Source organism: Carassius auratus, chromosome 11 (genome assembly GCF_003368295.1).
Source record: "Carassius auratus strain Wakin chromosome 11, ASM336829v1, whole genome shotgun sequence".
NCBI classification, from domain to species: Eukaryota; Metazoa; Chordata; class Actinopteri; order Cypriniformes; family Cyprinidae; genus Carassius; species Carassius auratus.
Window position 1 is genome coordinate 18,139,611 of NC_039253.1, and position 22,791 is coordinate 18,162,401.

Sequence of the window (22,791 nt, forward strand, 5' to 3'; positions counted from 1 at the left end):
ACCTGCGTGACTCAGGGTGAAAATGAACAGACTATTAACTAGGTTTGGACGCTTTGTGTGTGTTTGGGCGGTCAGTGGGAGACTGTTCTGGACTAATAGGATCTGTGAGTTAAAGAGTTGAGGATCTGGCAAAGAACAGACGGCTTCGGGATCATCTCTGCGGGACGCAGTCAGATGGGTTCACCTACTGATCAACAATACATGCATTAGATCAAGTAACAGCACACGATTTGACATGAACCAGTTAAATACTGAATGTTAGTGGTTTTAAAAAAAATCCCTAGTTCTTGATGCTTGAGAGATATAAGTATGGATAGTTTGAGCATAATCAAACTTAAAATAAATAATGCAATGCATATTTGTCAGAAACGGTCAGATTTCTGCACTCAAAAAAAAAAAAAAAATTCCGATGAACTATTTGCATTATTTAATTGTATTTCAATAATCTTGTTTTCAAAATGCATTTATACTAATCAGCATTTTAATCAGCATTAATTGTGAAAACAATGATATTTATTCAGTTTAGAAACATGATTCAAATATGGCTAGCTGTGGATTTATGCATATGACTGATAAACGTGCACCAGACACAGAAAGAACATCAAAAGATCAAGATTTTTTGTCCGTGACATTGCTATTTTTTAGAAGCACTTTTTAACTCAAATTATCATTATTTTATTGCTTCCAGATGTTTTACTTTGAAACTTTTTTGTAACAGTGTTCTCAGTAATTACACGTAATTCTTCATGAGTTTTGCTGGAGAACATTACACTTTTTTTCACAAAATATGACGCATTTTGTAGCGTTTATGCTTTTACAGTCATTTGTGTGGTGAAAAAGTCTAGCATTCGGTAGAAAAGCACCAAAAACACATCATAATTGCGAAACTCGTTCAGAGTTCTGACAATTTTTCCTGTAGAGTTTACATTCGTTTTTTTTCTTTGCCCCAATTTCTTTAAATTATTTTTTTTTAAAGGATAATCTCAAAATTTTTACATGTAATGTCACAATTTAAAGGTTTTATCCGAACTATTAATAACAACTACCAGAATTTTTCCCCAGAAGTTTTTCTCTCACAACTCTGACTTTTGTTTACAATGTCTTCAGTAAATAGATGTTATTGGACTTCGGCCAAATTAAGATTAAAAAAACCTGCTGCCAGCTAAGAAAGACCTGACCTTGGTTTAACCCTTTCACACACTCTCCTCAGGTCTTCTGTCTCTGAGTGAGAGTTTAGACTGTTTTATACAAAGCAATTACTTTTAGTGTAATTGTACAAATATCCAGCTTCAGCTTCAATAAAAAAAATAATAATAATAATAATAATAATTCTCACGGTTTTAATTTTTTTCCATTGAGTTTCTTGAAGTGTAAACCTACACAGTTCTTAAAATAAAATAAAAAAATATAGACTTGTTCACACACACAAACTGTTTTTGTGCCCTCGAGAAACTATTCACATACGCACAAGATTTTTTTGCATGCTTACGCAGTGCAATTTCTAGTTTAATATAACTCGGTTCCTTTGTGCATCACTACATATAAAATGAGATCATGGCTGCACATGAATTAACAAGGACTTTACTTATCTTTTCTGAGTATATCAAGATACAATATCCAATTTAACACATCTTCTGTGACGGTGCAGAGAGCACGACACAAAATGGGCTAATGACTAAATTTCCCAAGTTCAAGGAGTTCTGTAAAAAGTGTTTAATATTTGTCTGCGATGCAACTATTTGAAAATCTGGAATCTGAGGGAGCAAAAAAATCTAAATATTGAGAAAATCATCTTTAAAGATGTTCAAATTAAGTTCTTAGCAATGCATATTACTAATCAAACATTAAGTTTTGATATATTTACAGTAGGAAGTTTACTAAATATCTTCATGGAACATGATCTTTATTTAATATCCTAATGATTTTTGGCATAAAAGAGAAATGTATAATTGTGACTCATACAATGTATTGTCATCTATTTCTACAAATATACGTCTGTGCTCCTGATGACTGCTTCTGTGCTGCAGGGACACTGATATTCTGTTGTAGAAATGAGTTCGCTGGGGTCTGACTGCATGTTGAGCTCAATCTAACACCGTCTGTATCACTCAATGGATGTGATTGCCATCAGCTGGAAATAACCTGCTAAGAGGATTGAGAGCCGTGCTGGACATCCACACAAGCACACACGAGCCATAAAAGGCTCCATTAACACAAATGAAAGTCCGCGGATGGATTCAGACTCGTATTTGTGAAGCGACCGGGTCAACGAGTTCATCTGAAACATTCACCTTGAGACTAGAAAGAGTTCCTGCCACTGAATAAACCAATGCACGAACAGACCGGTTATTAAAGTTACTAAACTGTTTTTAGACTAATAACGCTGCTTTTATAGAATGCACAAATGAGTCTTTCTTAAAGGCACATCGACAGCAAACACCAGTAGAATTACTCACTAATGCTGCAACTCAATCAGAAACTTAATTAGAACAAAATAATCACTCAAATAAATAAAGAGATTAGATCAGAGATGGAGACAAAGATTCTTTATTTACAAAAGTCAATGAAGCGCCGCTCAGAACACAACATCACAACATCCGAGCGCTCGCACTACGTCAAGAGAGGGTAAATAAAAGAAGAATCACAAGAAATGAAGAATAAAAATCCGGATGAAAGTAAAACTGTTCTTGATGTTTTCAGCACTGGGATCAGATCAGGTCAGCCACTGGAAAACAAGAGTTTGAGAGTCAATAAAACACTGTCTCACGAAATCAAACGGCTTTATATTATAATACAAGTTGAACAAATGACCCATGTTCTGTTTCTGAATCAATCTGTGTTTCAAATGAATCGAGTGAATCAATGATTCATAAGTGAACTGTTTACTTCATTCCTGAATGAATCAGCAGTTCAAACGAATCGACTCATTTGGACATTTACCGCCACCTGCTGGTGGGTTTAGTTTCTACAACAGAGTATCATTATATAAATAACTGGTCTTCATTTACTCACCCTCATGTTGTTTCAAACCTGATTGACTCACTTTCTTTTGCACAACATTATAAATAAAAAAGGTCTTTTTGGAGTCTGTTGGTAACAAATCTGTTTTGGTTCTGACTTTCATTGCATGCTGATGTTTCTCAAAATACCCATTGTACCCTAAACATTTAACACAATACTAGCTTTAAATGGTCTTCTGTAGGTATTTGCACAGCTAGATTAATTCTCATCTTTTTACACCTTACATTTAATTCATTATAACTCTTGGTCTGTTTTTGATTTATATCTGTGTATTATTTTGCTCATCCTTTCTTTCTCTCTCTTCTGTACAGGTCAGTGGTCCAGGGTTTTGTGCGGCAGGGTCACATCTGTCTCAGTAGTATAAGTGAGTGTTATAAGACGAGCCGGGCTGTGGACAGATGCGTCTCTCACCGTTCATGGGCATCTCGTCGATCTGTGTGGAGTAGTACTGCTCAATATCTCGCAGGATACGGATGTCATCGTTCTTCACAAAGTTGATGGCCACACCTTTCCTGCCGTAACGACCCGATCGACCAATCCTGACGAGGAAAACAACATCCTTCATATTCAGACAGACGTCTACATCTGATCTCAGGGATATTCAATCAAACCTGTCTGAAAGGGCTGTTTCAGTATTAGTGATACACTACTTTAAATTCATTTTTATAAAGTCCATTTTAATTTGTTTTTGTATACTGGCATCTATGGCTATTTCCATGGCAAGATCTAGTTTTTGTTTATATATGAGTGCTGGGCATAGATTAATTTTTTTAATCTAGATTAATCTGTGGTACCAGTGGGCCCTGTGTGAAATTGTTTAATTTGTATGTTAGTTAAGTTTTATTTATTTGTGCTATTTACACAATGTTTTAGTTTTTTCAAGTTTGTAGATGTCAAGGTACAGAAAACAAATAATAGCACTGGATAGTCTTCAATATAAAAATTAAATCTACAATCAAACCTACATTTATTCAGACACCTTCAACATTTCTCACATTATTACAGTTTTGCTATATACATCAAAAAATATATCTGGTTTCTGAATAATTTTTGATTTGACTGTTAAAACTACAAAGAAATTCAGTCAAGAGCAGTAAGTGATTTTCATTTTCTTGGATTAACATTACAGCAGCTAGTAGCTAAATTAGACGCGGTCACTTTAAGAGACGATGACCGCATCCAATATAATACACATCCTGTTTTCTTCCTCAGCTGTTTACTTTCACTTAAGAAATAACTGACAGTTTTTTAGAGCATAATTTCCAAGGTGGAAATATTTTGACATATTTTGGATGTATTTGTCGGCACAAGAGCAAAAATAAGCAGGTACAGGAGGGACTTCAAGGAGAACTTCGCAGAAGAGAGCTCGGTTCAGTGTCGCTGTCCGTGATACGCGGCTCTCTCTCTTTCTCTCTCTCGTGCGCACCTAACGGCACGCGCTACTCTGTTCAGCTTTTCCGCGTCTTGTGTTTGGATGCTTTAATGTTTAAATCGACAAGCGGTACGGCTTAAAAACATGTGAAAAAGATAAGCTTTCGTGACGATGCGCAGCAGTGGCCCGTCAACTGTCCTGAGCATCTTTTTAGGCTGACCTCAGCGAGTCGGTTATATAAAATATCAAGGTGAAAGTCATCATAGCTCACTTAGTATAGACCCAGCTCCCAACCCAACTCTGAGAATAGATTAACGGCGATATTTTTTTTTAGCGCCTGATAAGAGTCTCGCGTTAACGTCGATAACGGCCCACCACTAATATATATATATATATATATATATATATATATATATATATATATATATATATATATATATATATATATATATATATATATATATATATAAAAAATTCATTACTTATACACCAATAGTGAAAAACAACAACAAAAATTTCATAATTATATAATCATATATGATTTTCACCTTTTTAAATTTTATTTTAAGATATTTTTTATTTAGGTTTTATTAACTTTCATTTAGAATTTTTTATGTCTATACAGTTTTTAATATTTTTTTAATTTAATTTATTTTACATTCTATTAATTTAAATGAAAAATGTTGCCATAATTAACTGAAATAAAATAAGTTTAATTTAAAGAAATGTTTCGGTTAATGTTATTTTAATAGTTAACCTTTTAATTGAAGTAAAAAAAAAACTTTATGTCTATACAATTTTGAATAATTTTTATTTAATATTTTACATGTAATTTTGTAAAAAAATTATTTTAGTAAAGTAAAACAATTTAAATTATAAATTTAATTTATGTTATTTTAATGTTTAACATTTTAATTAAATTTTTAATAAAAACATTTCTAAACTTCTATACAGTGTATTAGTCTAGAGGGTTAATAACACACATTGTGAATCTCATTTGTGTTGAGGTACCTGTGGATGTACAGCTCTCTGTTGTTGGGCAGGTCGTAGTTAATGATGAGAGACACCTGAGGCACATCCAGACCTCTGGCCCAAACGTCTGTGGAGATCAGCACTCGACTACACCAGAGAAACAAGATCACACACTCTTCTTAGTGACATATTTGCCTCCAAAACACAGTGATGAAACCAGAAGCATTGTAACATATCAGAGTTACACAGACTTCTTTTAAAAAACAACAACTGTAGGGTGGGGCTTGGTTCTGTGTATCGGTTGCTGATTGGATGTTGAGATGTGGGCGTGGCTCTCAACTGATTTGCACTGGAGGGGCGGAGCTTAAGAGCTCTACATTAATAGATGAGGTGAGTTTTCCTTCTGTGAGAGTTTACCTGGCTCCAGATCTGAACTCCTTCATGATGGACTCTCGCTCTTTCTGTGGCATGTCTCCGTGCATCGACGACACGGTGAAGTTAGCCTCCCTCATCTTCTCCGTCAGCCAGTCCACCTGAAAACAGCCAGGAGACATTCAACTAGGTTTTAAAAACGCTGCCAGTCACGCGACCTTCAGAAATCATTCTAATATGCAGATATACACTGCTGCTAGCGTAGTATTGTGAAGCGTGACTGACCTTGCGTTTGGTGTTGCAGAAGATGACGGCTTGTGTGATGGTCAGCGTGTCGTAAAGGTCACACAGCGTGTCGAACTTCCACTCCTCTCGCTCCACAGCCACGAAAAACTGCTTAATCCCCTCCAGAGTCAATTCATCACTGCACACAGACGGAAACGCTTTTCAATTCAACAGGTTCATCCAAAGTCCCCGACTGATGTGCTGCAGATGCATGTAGTAACATATAGCAGCGCTCACCGTTTGACCAGGATGCGGATGGGGTCGGTCATGAACTTGTTGGTCATCTCCAGGATCTCGTGAGGCAGCGTGGCGCTGATGAGACACACCTGAGTGGCAGGAGGCAGGTATCTGTACACATCATAGATCTGCTCCTTAAAACCTGCACAAACACAACACAGGGACATGAGAGGAGAAACCAAGAGCACACACACGATCTCACGCACTCAAGTGTGTGATGACGCTTCACCTTTGTTGAGCATCTCGTCTGCTTCATCCAGCACCAGCATCTTAATAGCACGAGTCCTCAAACTCCTCCTGCGGATCATATCTGACAGAGCAAGAGAGCCATTACATCATCATCCGTTCAGGATTCAGAGTAACGCTCAGAAGAGACGGACTCACCGAACACTCGGCCGGGCGTCCCAGCCACCACGTGCTGACCGTAGTCCAGCTTCCTGATGTCCTCGCCCACGTTTGTGCCTCCGATGCAGGTGTGACACTGAACGTTCATGTAGTCGCCCAGCGCCAGCAGCACCTGCAGGACAGAGGAAATCACATCATGTCACCCTCCTTTACACGGGAGGTTAAAAAACAAACACAATGTGCAAGTGTTTTGCTTTACCTTCTGGATCTGTCCGGCTAACTCTCTGGTCGGAGCCAGGATCAGCGCTTGAGTCTCTCGAACCTGGAGACAGAAACCCAATTGAGAAGTGACGAAGGAGGAAAAAGGATTATTATTGTTACCTTCAAAAAAAGAAAAGAAAAAAAAAACATTTGAAATAAAAATTTACTGAAATGGAAAAAAAATGTATAACACACACATACATTTATATATATATAAAAGACATTTTCTGCTCGTTTCAAAGGCAAATTTTTACTTTGTTTAAAGTACTTAAATATCTAAAACTTAATTAAACATTAAAGACAAATCTAAAATAAGAGCAAAAAAAAAAACAACACTTTTTCAGTTAGTCTCCAAGACAACATTTGTTTAGTTTGAGTTGATGACTAAAATATCTGAAAGTTAATTAAAACAACAGAAGAAAAAAATCAGCTAATTTCCGAGGCAACATTTTTATTTATTTTTTCAAAGCTGAAATACTAAAATAACTAAAACATAATAAAAACTATTTAAAAGTTCCAAAAGCCACATTCTTTATATTTTAGTTTTAGAACTAAAATAACTAAAACTTAAGAAAAACTGTAACATAAAATAAAAAAATCAGCTAGTTTCCAGGGCAACAATTTTACATTTATGTTTAAAGTACTAAAATAAAATAAAAATATATATTAAAAAACTAATATATATAGGCAACATTTATTAGTTTAAGTTGAAGTATTACATTTAAATTTATGCATTTAGCAGATGCTTTTATCCAAAGCGACACACAGTGCATTCAGGCTATCAATTTTTACTTATTCTAATATATTATTCTAATATTTAGATATTCTGATAACTAAAACCTAATAAAAACCAAACAGACAGATTCAATTATAATAAAAATTTCTAAAACTTTAAAAATAAACTGAAAACAGAAAATATTAAGTTAAAAACTAGATGGAAAATATTACAATAGCATTTTAATGACACTAAAATAACACTGGAATGAAATCACTCTAAAAGTGACAGACGTACCTGAATATCCAAACACTGCAGCACTGAGATACAGAACGTGGCTGTTTTACCGGTTCCAGACTGTGACCTGGAGCAGAAACAAGCCGTGTTAGTCCGTTTACACACACAGAACCACATATTACACTCATATTTACTGCAGTTCTCCAGCGGGACTCACTGGGCGATCACGTCTCGCCCCTTGATGATCTGTTTGATGGCTCGCTGCTGGATGGCTGACGGTTTCTCAAAACCTGGGAGCAATAAACAACATGATTATTAAAATAAACACTCATGGTATTTACATAGTACTGTGTTAGTGAACGGATCTGTCCAATAACGAGACATTAGCCTCAAGATAAACATCCCACAATACATCTAAAAACAGAAATAATATTGAATATGCAAGAACAGACAACAACTTCAATATGATCTCTATCTTTCTCACACACACACTCTCTCTCTCTCACACAGACACACACACACTCACACAAAAACACACTCGCTCTCACACACGCACACACATATTTCTAAACAAGCACATATCATACTGTTTTTAAAATAACTTTTAAAAACAAAACAATGACTGCTGAATGAGTTTTGTATGCTACTATCTCCTCGGTTTCTGATAAACAATGGGGGGTTATAACGTTATATCAATGTTGTGTTGTACGCGCTTAGATCAGCTCTAATGTCCTTATAAAGCTCATACCGAGCTCTGTGGTCGGATATGTGATTGATCTCAGATGTAATTAGTGATTAATTAAGTGTTTGTACCGTACGCGTAGATCCCGCGCAGCAGATCTTCCCTCAGGCCCATCGTGTCGAACGTCGGCGTCACATCCACCTCTTCGCTCGTCTCAAACTCGATTTTCGTCATGTCTTCCTCCTTCAGGAGTCTCTTCCTAACGGGGACTGCGGCGGTGTCCATAATTATTACAGATTTCGATGATAAATTACGAGTTAAAATACGAATGCGCGTCGAGCAGGCCGAACAGAAGAGCCGCGTGCGTCGCAGCTGTGACGCACAAAGCAGGAGACGCGCAGTGACGTCAGTCGGAACGGCCCCGCCCACTACACGTTCTTTTAACGAAACTTTTTCCCCGTTTTTTTTTAAGAGAAAAAAAAACCATCCTCTGTAAATAAGAAGACAAGTAAAACGACCTCCATTTATGACTAATTCGTACAGACTATTATTCTTGTGTTTTTCTTCTTCTTATTTTTCTTTTCTGTGCTCAGACGACATTGATGTTTTTATTTTATTTTGTATATTGTATACAAAGTTATATGCCATTAATTTAATATATGTACAGTTTACGAGTATAATAATAGTTCATTAAAAAACTTTATTTTAATTATTAATATTGTTTTCTTAAAATGTATCATATTTTAAAATATCTCGATTTAGATTAGTACATGGAAACTATCCAGAGTGCTGTGAATCCTAAGCTTTAAAATAAAATAACATCTGTAATAAAAAAGAAATCAGAAAAAAATTAAAATAATAATTATAGGCGCACCGAATCTGAATCGAATGATTCGCGATTCACAAATGAATGGCTCATTTGATCTGGTTTTTGTTACTGAATAACTTGAATTGAATGATGGATGTCACGAGTATGAATCAACTGAACGGTTCCAGCGTAAATGACAGCAATTTCAGCATTTAATTATATTCTGGCACATCAAATAAGATATAAATAATGTGCATTAATGACGTCAATATGGCTTTTTGCAGGAGTGGCTGGTTATTGTGACAATGGTTTTTATTATGTACATCCATCTTTTAATTTGATTTCCTTATTACGAAAAATCAAATTTTTTAATATCTTTATTTTCTGCATCTGGATCCATGTACTTATAATGAACTAAAACTTAAACTAGAAAATAATCTGTGCTGTTTGAAATGAATTTTAACTAAAATAAAAAATATGTGTTCAACTAGATCAAACAATAAATTAAATTATGCTATATTTATTTTTAATTTATTTGTAAATAATTTATGCTTAAAGTCAAAGCCCCAAAATAATAAAAACTATAGATGCATTAAAAAAAAAAAAAAAATTCAGCTAGTTTGAGACATTTTTTCCTTTTTTTTTTGTCACTTAAATGACGAAAACCAAAAAAAAACGAAAACTCTAAAATTAAAACAGTAAAGCAAATTTAAAATTAACATTTTAGTTCTCATTCATGGTATCCAAAAATAGCAGTTAAGTGCACTTACTGTAGTTATACACTTAAGTACTACAGAATCACTTCTAGTATATTACGTACTAAATTAGAGCATGAAAATAGAGCACTTTAAACACTTTAACCTCGATCTTAAAGTCAAAGCAAGCTCAAGCTTGACTGGTTTATGATGAAATAAGACAGAAGCAGAGATCCAGCTCAAGACTCAGATTTATTATGGGATGTTCAAATGAGCCCCAGAAAGAAAAACACATGATGAAGTCAGTAGAAAACGGTGTCTGGTTTACTGGTCCTTCAGCTCCCTCAGACGCTTGATGGCAGATTTGACCGTGACGGCTGACGTGGTGCTACAGGACAGAACAGCACACATTAGACGATCATAAATTAGACTGAGCTCTCGTTAATGAATCATTAGGTTTGGTCTTACTTGTACGTCCATGCGCCTCCAGCCACGGTCTTCATGCAGGAGCCACAGTGCCAGATCCCTACAGCCCTTCTCTTCATCTTCGTCTGGACAGAGACAAACATCTCAAGCTCACAGAAACACCACAACATCTCTGAACAGCTCTAACGCTCTTAAAGAAATCTCTTCTGCTCAACAAGCCTGCATTCATTTCATCCAAAACAGTAAAATTATGAAATATTTTTTTGCATTTAAAATAACTGCTTCCTATGTGAATGTATTTTAAAATGTAATTTATTTCTGCGATTCCATAGCTGAATTTTTAGCATCATTATTCCAGTCACACGATCCTTCAGGAATCATTCTAATGAGCTGATTTGCTCAAAAAAACATGAATTAGCATTATGAAAATCTTCACTTTTAATCAATTTTAAAGAAACCTTGCTAAATAAAAGTATTAATTTCTATATACCGAGTCCAAGCTTTTAATTTGAAAAATTGACAAATGTGCCCAGCTGTGTTCAACATTGATAATCAGAAATGTTTCTTGAGCAGTAAATCATCATATTATTCTGATTTCTGAAGATCATGTGACACTGAAGACTGGAGGAATGATGCTGAAATACAGCGGAGCATCACAGAAATACATTACACTTTAACACAGATTCACACAGAAAACAGCTGTTTTAAATGGTAAAAATATTTCTGAATTTTGACTGTATTTTGGTGTGTCTCACCTTGCCGCAGAAGGAGCAGGTGTATTTGGCGTGCTGGCTGATCTCGATCTTCTTCACCATCTTCCTCAGCGACGCTCCGTAACGTGTGCCATATTTACCCACAATCCCCACCTTCTTGGTGCGCTTGGCCTGAGCGGGAAAAACCATTCACATTTCAATAAATGTCAAGCTTTTCAAAATAAAATAATGAGCGGTTTCATTGAAGTTCCAGAATTAGCAAACACCATTTCTGACGAACGACTGCTTAATATATAAATCACAAGGAAAAGAGTCCGAGTTTTGAGACTGTCATAATTACTTTAATTCAATTAAAGAAATAAGCTTCCATACTAATAATGGAATTTTGATTTAATTGAGATGGTGTCCAAATTGTGAGATAAAGCTGCAATACTTTTTTTTTATTCTGTGACAAAAACAACTGAAGTTAAAAATTCACAATTGCAAAACAATAAAATAAAAGCAAAACTTGTTTCCTCTCAGTTAAGTTTCTCCAGTAGTTCAAACTTTTCTCATAATTTTGACACTCTTTTTCCCCTTAATTGTATTTCAATTGTTTAGATCTCATAACTCTGAAAACTGAAATAGGAGGTGGGATAAAGCCAAAACTGAGATTGTCAATGCTACAGAATCCTCTTCCAAAAACTTCCACAGATCTGATGTTGACAATATTAAATTCTGAAACATTATTAGCTCATTATCATGCATACTGCCAGCACACTGTCTGTTATTTATTAATACTTAATTTAAATATTAATGCCATATTCTGCATGAGAATATTTTAAATCCCTATAAGTTTGAGTAAAACTCAGTTGTTAAAAATTACTCAAACTAAAAGTGTGCCTAAATTTTTTTTAACGACTTTATAAACTGTGTGCAGCTGCTGCTAATCAATACACAACATTACTGAAGAACACTGTGAATTATCCCGTCAGTCAGTTTACATGACACTAAAGTTAATAATTTATCTTTAAGACGAACACAGCTCGGAACAGATTAAAGGACGAGGTTTAAACACCAATATCGAGATAAAACTCAGTTTTTCCATCCAATCACTAGACTCCCGACAGCGATCATAATAAAGCCGTTTAAAGTCGTTCTGATCGCCTGTGTGAACACATTCAGCATCGATGGAGCTTTATTCACTCATCCGAACATCGACAGACGAGAAAAGAGCGCTATTTGAGCGAGATGAACAAGATGTTTGAAGATTCAGCTCTCAGGGAACAAACACTCACCATTTTGACAGAAGAGCTGCGGAGCCAAAAGAGACTGAGCTACTGCGCATGCGCGATTTACCAGCGCGGACACTGACGCATCATGGGATACCGGAGGACCAACTCCACAAACATCAGAGCACAGAACACTCTTATAGCTTGTAATAATAATAATAAATACAATAATAATTTATATATTAAACACACACTTAATATATATTTATTAATGTTTGCTGCTTCAGTACTAGAATTGTTTCAAATTAATAATTTTACGTAATCGTGCATATATAATATTGTTTATATTATATATTGTTATATTACAAGTATGATTTGTATTTGAAATATGTTATAAGAATATTATTTATTATAAAAAATATAGAATTAATGTATTAATTAAAAAATAAATTTTCATACACACACACACACACGTAGCATTATTGTGTTTATAATCTTCAAATAAATCACTTGTAATTGTATGCATGTTGGCTCTAAATTTATGCTGTTTCAGTCAAAAAAAATACTGGTTACTAATAATATTATTTAAAAAAATTGTATGCATAAATAATTGCTGGTGTTACACCTCGATTATTAATTATAGATTCATATATTATAGAATTACAGGTTTCTATACTATTTTCATTTGAGATTTTCTACTATATTTTACATTATAGTAAAAGAATACTAATTTATTAATTATATCAGCTTTTATTATGGTTTTAAAAGACGTCCAAATGTGTAAAATTGAGACAAACATTCAAACCTTTGAGCTCCGTTCCATCACAATGCTGCATTTGTTAAACATATGCTTTTATTCAGTATATCAAAATAACATTGACATATTTTGTAATCTTTTTAAGTTTATCTTGATGCACACAAAATAAAAAAGTACACTTAGATATTTAACACAAGCTCCAGTCTGGATCCAGAACACCTGAGAAGAGATGATGCTGACCCTCAGAGGACCTTAGATGATGCTAACCCTGAATCAACAAACAGAACTAACAAATATTGCTAAATGTGTGACTGAATCATATAATAACTTAATTAATAATATTGATAGTTCATCGTCTAGCTGACTACGTCTTGTATTATTATTATTATTATTTTTATTTTTTCTAAAATCCTGTCAAATGTGCACAAACTACTAGCTATTACTAAATATTGTAGAAACATAATTTTCTGTAAAGTTGCTTTGTAACGATTTGTTTAGTAAAAAGCGCTATACAAATAAACTTGAATTGAATTGAACTGAATATTTAACAAACAAGTTCAGGTCACATTTTAAAGCAAAAATCTAAAATCTGTAAAAGTTCACAAGCGGGTTATTAATCTAATCACACTGAGTTTTGCATATATAATCTCAGCTGATTGATTTAATGACAGTCTCACTCTCAACATGTGATCTAAAAGCAACACTAGAATATATTTGGCGCTCAAGCGGTTAATAAACAGAACTGAGCAGTTTTTGGTAGATGAATTATGAACACAGAAAAAGTTACACAGTGTTGGAATCGTGTTTATAAGGACTACTTCATCCTGTAGAGGGAGAAAAAATGTGCTCACTGAACAACAAGTTATTATTTATAAAATCACGGTTAAATGATCTGGGCTTCAAATAAATGCTGTATGAATCACTCAATCCTTGATTCCCCTTCGTCGTAGCCCTCGGATCCTCTGATCAATATGAATTAAAATCACTCATCTAAATTCACCAGAGCTGAAATCTGAGCAGGAGAGGGTTTGAGTCCAGATTTCAGCTGTGTTTTTATTTCCTGGATTAAATACCGTTCATCCAGCTCTTTCAAAGCGTCAAACAGGAGAATTAATCTGTCTGTGTTTTCTGGAGAAGACCCCATGATCATTTTTTTAATCTTTTGAACTGCCTCTTTACTGGATGAAGAACTGCTTTCTCCCTGTTTCAGGAGGACTTTTAAATCTTTTTGACTGGAGTCCAGCGTCAAACCCAGACAAAAGAAGAAAAAAAGATCCATCTGTCTTTCTAAAGCTTTTCTCATCACTTCTGAGAAATAGTCACAGTAATTGCTATGTGTGAAGCACGACTCTCCATGGTTAAGTCCTACACTGGACAGATCTTTGAGCTGGAGATCATTGTTCCCATTAATGACTTCAGTTGCGTATAAAGCTGCCAGAAACTCTTGTGTTCTGCGATCCACAAAACAGAGCAACACACGCTTGCTTTGGTCTTCAATCTTCTTTATGATCGCTGAGCGTATCAGAGCACCTTCATCTCTAAAACCACATTTCTTCAAGTGTTCACAACAGAAGAGAGCGTTTGCGTTCAGCAGCAGATGAAACGCTATCCTCCCCAGAGCTACGACGGCGTCTCTTCTCTCTGGAATCAGTTCAGTCTGAGCTAACAGGAGTCTGCTGTACATCTGAGTGAGAGTCTTGGGGAAATCACTGAACATCTTCTCCGGGATCGCTGCGATGATTCTGCAGTAATCCGGTAAATAACACATGCTTCTGATGCGAGGTGATTTCTGGATGTGATTGATGACTTTATCACTCATTCTCTGATCACTGATGCGCTTTCTGAAAAACTCCTCTTTCTGTTGATCATCAAAGCCTTGGATCTCTGTCACGCGATCAATAAATCGATCGGGGATCTGATTGGCTGCTGCTGGTCTGCTGGTGATCCAGATCTGAGCGTTTGGAAGCAGATTTCCCATGATGAGGTTTACCAGTAAACCAGAGACTGAGTCCGGCTCATGTTTATCAGTGATTTTCTTAGTGTTTGTGAAATCTAGAGGAAGTTTAAACTCATCGAGTCCATCGAATATCAGCATGATCCTCTCAGAGTCACTGAGCTTCAGATGTTCGGTGTTTTCGAAGCACCGCTGCAGAATCTCCATGAAGCTACACTTCTTCACCGTTTCTCTAATGATGTTAAGCTTCTGAAAAGATATGGGGAATATATAATCGATATCAGTGTTTGATTTCTCTTCAGCCCAGTCCAGGATGAACTTCTGGACAGTCACAGTTTTTCCTGTGCCAGGATCGCCCTTCAGCAAAACGCTCCTGATGTGCTGGCCTTTAAACACATCGTTGCGCATGATGTGTCGGTCATCGCTGATGTGAGAATCAGGGTCTTCTGTGATGTGTTGTTCAATAAAGACATCACTCAAGATTCGTCTTTCTCCAGGATTTTCATCCAGATACTGAAACTCCTCCTTCAGTCTCAGTTTAAACATCTGTGATGAGGACACTAAAGACACAAACACAGTAAAACAACTATCACATCATGTTTAAATATTATGAGAAGGAATAAAGTCAAAATATTACAAGATTTAAGTCAAAATATTTCGAGAATAAAGTCGTAATATGAGAAAAAAGTTTAAATGTTTTTAGAATAAAGTCCCGATACTACGAGAATAAAGTCAAAATATTACGAGAATAAAGTCCTGATACTACGAGAATAAAGTCAAAATATTACGAGAATAAAGTCGTAATAGTACGAGAATAAAGTTGAGATACTACAAGAATAAAGTCGTAATACTACGAGAATAAAGTCAAAATGTTTAAAAAAATAGTCAAAATATTATGAGAATAAAGTCGTAATACTACAAGAATAAAGTCGAAATATTACGAGAGTAAAGTCGAAATATTACGAGAATAAAGTCGAAATATTACGAGAGTAAAGTCGTAATACTATGAGAGTAAAGTCGAAATATTACGAGAGTAAAGTCGTAATACTACAAGAATAAAGTCAAAATATTACGAGAATAAAGTCGTAATACTACAAGAATAAAGTCGAAATATTACGAGAGTAAAGTCGAAATATTACGAGAATAAAGTCGAAATATTACGAGAATAAAGTTGAAATATTACTAGAGTAAAGTCGAAATATTACGAGAGTAAAGTAGTACTACTATGAGAGAAAAGTCGAAATATTACGAGAGTAATGAAATACTACGAGAGTAAAGTCGTAATACTACGGAAGTACAGTCGAAATATTACCAGAGTAAAGTCGTAATACTATGAGAATAAAGTCGAAATACTATGAGAATAAAGTCGTAATACTACGAGAATAAAGTCATAATACTACGAGAATAAAGTTGAAATATTACGAGAGTAAAGTCGTGATACTACGAGAATAAAGTCGTAATACTACGAGAATAAAGTCATAATACTACGAGAATAAAGTCGAAATATATTACGAAAGTAAAGTCGTAATACTATGAGAATAAAGTCAAGATATTACGAGAATAAAGTCGAGATACTACGAGAATAAAGTCATAATACTACGAGAATAAAGTCATAATACTACGAGAATAAAGTCGAAATATTACGAAAGTAAAGTCATAATACTACGAGAATAAAGTCGAAATATTACGAAAGTAAAGTCATAATACTACGAGAATAAAGTCGAGATACTACGAGAATAAAGTCGTAATACTACAAGAAACTAAACGAGATTAAAATAAATCTAAGATTACGAGATTAAAATCCTAATATTCTTTTTTTTTACGTGGCACCTAAACGCTGTTGTAGTTTAGAGCATTAAAAATAATGTAAAATAAAATAAATTTTTTCTACATTATCATTTTCCTGAGATGTTGATTTATGACACACAATTTACAAATTAGGATTTAAATAATTACAAAATATTATCATATTTCCATAAGTGTTACAAAATTAATTTCAGACATTTAGTGTCTCTGAAAAGCCCTAAATGTGCTCGGTACATGACATCCTGACATAAAACTGTGGCATGTACAGTCTCAGAGAAATTCACTAAAATATAATGTCCTCATATGAGGCCACAGGGTTTTATGTCCCCTAGTTTCTAGAAAACTGAGTATGTGTTCAAAATTGATGACTGGAGCATTGAGTGTCATGAAATAGTGATGTAATGATTCATTTAGGCTTGTAGCACAGCCTCGATCTCTAATGATTTAAATGACCTGTCATTATTGGTTACCTGACGATTGGCTCTGTGCGCTGCTCTGTGGGTCGATCACGGATGTCTTGAGCTTCTACAATAAAAAAGACAAACTATGAGACTAAATGACATTCTTAAATATCTTATTTTAAGAGTAGAATTTAATCTACGGTCGCTAAAACAGTGCAAACCATGACTTTGATGAACAATAACAATACCTTGATCATGGGAACAGCAGGATTCTTCAGTACTTTCAAATTCTGACTACTACAGAGAAGATAGAAAAATACTTACATTTGAATAATTTCCCTCAATTTAAACCAGATTCTGGATTTATTTTAGTAACCAATGAACTTCTCATCAATAGACACACTTTTTTTAAAAAAATCCATTTTTAAATGTTTTACAATAGTCACAAATTTTTATCTTTTTTGGTATATGAATAAATGATCTCTCCATTGATGTGTGGTTTGTTCGGAGGACAATATTTTCTGAGATGCAACTATTTGAAAATCTGGAATCTGAGGGAGCAAAAAAATCTAAATATTGAGAAAATCATCTTTAAAGTTGTTCAGATGAAGCTCTTAGAAATGCATATTACTAATCAAAAATGAAGTTTTGATATATTTACGATAGGAAATTTACTAAATATCTTCATGGAACATGATCTTTACTTAATATCCTAATGATTTTTGGCATAAAAGAGAAATGTATAATTGTGACCCATACAATGTGTTGTCTATTGCTACAAATATACCCCAGAGACTTCAGACTGGGACACATATGCACATAACTGTAAAATATAATAGAAACTCTCTCACCTTCTGGTCACTTCACCTCGTCCTGTAGAAGATTCCTCTGTTTCAAATGGCCATAAGAAGACAAAAACAACACACAGGTTTTTTTTAATGTTGTTTCCTGTTTACATGATTAGTTAATCACCTTGATTGTGTTCACCTTCATTCTCTGCCCGATTTCAGTTCGAATTATTGCATGTGGTTACCCTATGTGTGTGGATAAGATTATCTTCTTCGTCTTCTGTCTTCATTCCAGCACGTATAAGCTCGACACAAGTTATAGTTCGAGAATATCTATTCTTGTAAATGCTAGTGTTTCTTCTCTAAATTGAAACTTTTTTATCATGCACTTCACTATGTTACAACTTTAAGTTGCATTGTTTCCATGCTCAAATGATCCACGTTTAGCAACAACTTATAGGTAGGAAAGATAAATTACTCACCATTAACCGTAACGTTGCTTCCCTAAAAGAAGCATTTGATACAAATTAACATGTTGCAAATAACCAAGAAAAGGTCCAGGTGCTTCTCAATAATTTCAAATGTCGTCACAATTAAAAGAACCAAAGACTTAAACTGCTTCAGTCTGTGTGCATTGAATTTGATACACAAGTTTCACAGTTTGAGTCGAATTACTGAAATAAACGAGATGCACCTGTATACTTTCTCAAAGGATCATCTTACTGTACATACCTCTGTGGTAACTTCAGAGACGTCACTGTATATGGTGTAGTACAGTTTCCCCACCGCTGCATATTTGATCTCATATTCAGTTCCTGCGCTCAGATCAGTCAGAGTAACTGTGTGTTGATCCTTCATCACTGGTTTAGAGGTCCAGAATGAGTCATGCTTCGGTTTATACATTAATCTGAGCTCCTCTGTAGCAGGACACGGTGGAGGAACCTTCACAACTACACCTTCTTCTGTGACCTCTTCTGTGACTGGACTGACTGGCTGTGACGGAGGAATAAAGCAAACCGCTTCATCACATTCACTTTCATACAGCAGAACGCAGGAACCTGGATTATTCTCCATTTCTCTCCAGGACACGATGAACCTGGCTGGTTTACGGTCCTCTGAATCGATCAAGTTCTTAAACGTCTTCAAGTTGTTCCTCATGGTCTTCAGGATCTCAGGATTCAGCCAAGACTTCTGCTTAGCATCAGGGCGGTCCTCGTTGTTTCTTCCCTGCGCTGAAGGACTCAACCAGGCGTTTTGCTGAAGCAGCAGCACATCAGTCCAGTCCAGTGATGTGAACGTGAAACACACGAGATTGTCAACTTCCAGATCCATTAATATCAGATCTACGTCGACTTCTGCTTGTGCTCCGGCATCCTCCAGCTGTCGGAGGACTGATTTAATGACGTCAGACTCTCTCTCTCTCTCTTTCAGCCATTCTGCAAGGTCAGATCTTCTGAAAGGAGAATCCTCGTGTTCTTGTAGAAGCTCATCCAGAGTCGTTTCCTTCAGTAGGTATCCTCGGATGTTTGGCAGCAGAGAGCCGAGTCTCTTCATGAGCTTCAGTTTGTACTTAAAGCAGTTTTGCTTCATTTGCTGAATTTTATCGTGAAATGCAGGGAAGGTCAGAGCAGGTGAGTCTTTCAGAAGGTCACTGCATCTCATCCCAGCAGTGTTTAGACTCTCGAACACTGATTCTATGGCTATGATTAGATCCATGCCGACGTCCCTCTGAAGTTTTGAAGCTCTCGAGTGAAGTTTGTCCAGAGGATAAAGCCAAACTCTCAGAGGCACCGCCAGCTCTTTCTTTTCTCCAAGATGTTTTGGAAGATCGGTGAAAACCTTCAGAGCATCTTCAAACGAGGTCGGGTTTGACTGTAACTGGAAGTCTCCGTAAAACGTGCATGTGTATTTCCCGACTGCATGCTTCTGAGCTTCATCCATCTTCAGACTGGCGTCTACATCTCCTGAAATTAATCGGAGTTTCTCAAGAACCAGTTTTGCTTCTCCTTCTACTGTATTTTTGTTCTCGTCTGCTGAAACTTCTCTGTCAAACAGGAAGCAGGCGTCCGCTCCGTACAGCACTGCGGTCACCACGTGTGTCGCTGTGTCATTATCAAACACATCCTTATTAATGATATTTTCAGGTGCGAAGTAGTTCATGGTCAGTTCTTCAAACCTGCAGGTTGAGTGAAGATGTAGAGTCAGTCTCCGCTGTCTGAAAGACTTCTTGATGTCGTTGAGGTATCTGGCCGCTCCTGTCACATTGACCAGTCCACCTAAAAGACTCAGTTTCAGAGAACCGTTGATGTTCATTAAGCTGGATTTGTCCTCAATGGAGTCGGAAGCGGTGACTTGGAAATCTGTGTTTATTTGGGGACGGGTTCGTATGCTCTGTTGGAGCTTTTCTGGATCCCACAGTGTTATTCCTGCAAACCAAAAAGGGAAAGAATTGCAAATACGTTAGGTCTATTCAGGCATAGAGTGATTTAGTGATGAAGCAATCAGATTCCTCCAGTGAAATGAGCATCAGAGAGTGTTGATGGTGTGATGTGGTCACAAATAGTGCAAAGTAATGGTCAACCGATTTATCGCCAAGACCGATAAATCGGCCGATATTTGTCAAATATTGGCATTGGATGGTAAGTTTTTCTGCTTGGCTGATGTGTTCGAGGCAGGACTTTTATTTTGACGGCACTGAGAGCAAACAGTGTTCACACTTTCTCTCTTGGTCTATCGTCCCTCTGCTTTCCAAGATATCGGCAGTCAAAAAACACATATCGGTTGACCACTAGTGCAAAGTTTTCATATATATGACCCTGGAGCACAAAACAAGTCATAAGTGTCTTTTTTAAATTTTTTTATTGAGATGTATGAATCATCTGAAAGCTGAATAAATCATCTCTCATTGATGTCTTGTTTGTTCGGAGGACAATATTTGTCTGAGATACAACTATTAGAAAATCTGGAATCTGAGGGAGCAAAAAAATCTAAATATTGAGAAAATCATCTTTAAAGTTATTAAAATTAAGTTCTTAGCAATGCATATTACTAATCAAGAATTAAGTTTTGATATATTTACAGTAGGAAGTTTATTAAATATCTTCATGCAACATGATCTTTACTTAATATCCTAATGATTTTTGGCATAAAAGAGAAATGTATAATTTTGACCCATACAATGTATTGTTGTCTATTTCTACAAATATACCTGTGCTACTCATGACTGCTTCTGTGCTCACAGATATAAATGAGTAGCAATGCGACAAACTAGTAGCAGTAAAGACACTGAGGTATGTAAATACATTGGTTCTACCGATGCAAATATGTATGAAATTATGCATCGTGAGACAATGCATCAGATGCATTATAAAGCAATGAACAGATCATAACGTTATGGTTGATGGCAGATGGAGTATTGACTTTCATATCTTTTATGGACTTTGAGAGTGTAAGGGGCAGTCAGAAAGCTCCATCTTCGGTTTTCATCTAAAATATCTTACATTGTGTTCCAAGGATGAACTAAGCTTTTACGGGTTCAGAATGACATGGAAATTTTCCTTTTGGGGTGGAGTATCCCTTTAAATCAGAGTTGTATTTTTCCCAAACAAATTAATTCTGTCTGATATTAATACAATTTTCACATGTAGGGAGTCTTCAGCTAATCGGGGTGAGATGAAAGTTTGCATTACGGTGTGGTACCTGGTATGAGAGCATCTTTCCTGCAGTCGTACAGCATCCCAAGCTGGAAGCATCTCCCTAGAGCTGCGGTCTCAATCACATCCACTCCTACTGTAGCCATACTAACACAGAAAACAGCTGCAAAAAGAGTTTAAACAAGTCTTGGCATTGGGAGGTTCCACCGTCCTGACACATGTGGAGGAGATTGCATTTGCTGAGAAATTGTACAGTACAGTAATTCCACTTCAATATGAAATGAAGCCAAATCTTTTGGTTCTGTCTTTGTTTAACAATATAAACTGCTATAAACGTGTCATGTTGAGTATTACTGTAAGAAGGAAACTGTAAACTCAGGTTAGTGTGGACACTTTACTGTTACCACCACATGTTTCTGGGCTGGCATTTTTGACACACCCACCAAAGTATCATTCAAACCGGAAACCGTAGCAAAACGTTCCCCAGCTTTACTGCACGAGCTGATCACGTGATCAGTAAACATGTAAACGAATAAAGATTACCCCAGATTTACTCAAATAGGCAACTTACCAGAATACAACAATCACAGCACATTAAGTGAATAAAGTGTGGGATTATCACGTAACATCCCAAACGGAAACTATACACAATTAAACAGATGTTACCAAATTCATACAGTTTCCACAAATGTTCATATTATTTACCTGTGAAAGGAAACTGACAACAGAGTCTCTTCTCTGTAAGTATGAGCGCTGTGTTGTGTTCGGCTTCCGCGAAAAACTGTTTCAGTGGGTGGAGCTACATGAATATTAATTAGTTCCCTTGCTGTGGGCGTGTCCTTGAAATAACGCGCAAACGAATGGAAGTGAAACCGTCAGTGCACGCTTCTCAAATCGCTACTTGTTTAATAGATTATTCTGAATAGGTAATGAAGTATAAATGTTAATCACTGAAGCATTGCCACAGTGCCAAAAACAATGCAGTTTGTGTAGTATGATAAATCATCTGTAAATTGTTTTACTTGATTGATTACAGGCACACAGAAAAACAATAAGCGAATAACACTAAAAAAATTGTGC

General features: G+C 35.8%; 3 protein-coding genes across 3 annotated transcripts; all 3 read right to left on the reverse strand.

The window, feature by feature from the left end:
• Window positions 1-2,531: 2,531 nt before the first annotated feature.
• Window positions 2,532-8,889, reverse strand: LOC113111286 (eukaryotic initiation factor 4A-III). The gene is made up of 12 exons (XM_026275908.1): window positions 8,631-8,889; window positions 8,035-8,107; window positions 7,878-7,944; window positions 6,864-6,926; window positions 6,644-6,776; window positions 6,489-6,569; window positions 6,260-6,401; window positions 6,023-6,161; window positions 5,783-5,898; window positions 5,405-5,512; window positions 3,433-3,560; window positions 2,532-2,725 (listed from the first exon to the last, which is right to left on the reverse strand). Exons 1-12 carry the CDS (start codon window positions 8,782-8,784, stop codon window positions 2,709-2,711), a joined length of 1,221 nt encoding a protein of 406 aa, XP_026131693.1. The 5' UTR covers window positions 8,785-8,889; the 3' UTR covers window positions 2,532-2,708.
• A 1,346-nt stretch (window positions 8,890-10,235) lies between these two features.
• On the reverse strand, window positions 10,236-12,539 carry LOC113111300 (60S ribosomal protein L37a). Its single transcript, XM_026275924.1, has 4 exons — window positions 12,419-12,539; window positions 11,184-11,312; window positions 10,471-10,553; window positions 10,236-10,390 (listed from the first exon to the last, which is right to left on the reverse strand). The coding sequence occupies exons 1-4, from the start codon at window positions 12,419-12,421 to the stop codon at window positions 10,327-10,329; spliced, it is 279 nt and encodes a 92-aa protein (XP_026131709.1). The 5' UTR covers window positions 12,422-12,539; the 3' UTR covers window positions 10,236-10,326.
• A 998-nt stretch (window positions 12,540-13,537) lies between these two features.
• On the reverse strand, window positions 13,538-22,490 carry LOC113111265 (uncharacterized). The gene is made up of 8 exons (XM_026275871.1): window positions 22,417-22,490; window positions 21,758-21,874; window positions 18,791-20,484; window positions 18,541-18,562; window positions 18,122-18,158; window positions 17,519-17,567; window positions 17,340-17,394; window positions 13,538-15,623 (listed from the first exon to the last, which is right to left on the reverse strand). Exons 2-8 carry the CDS (start codon window positions 21,855-21,857, stop codon window positions 14,092-14,094), a joined length of 3,489 nt encoding a protein of 1,162 aa, XP_026131656.1. The 5' UTR covers window positions 21,858-21,874; window positions 22,417-22,490; the 3' UTR covers window positions 13,538-14,091.
• Window positions 22,491-22,791: the final 301 nt, after the last annotated feature.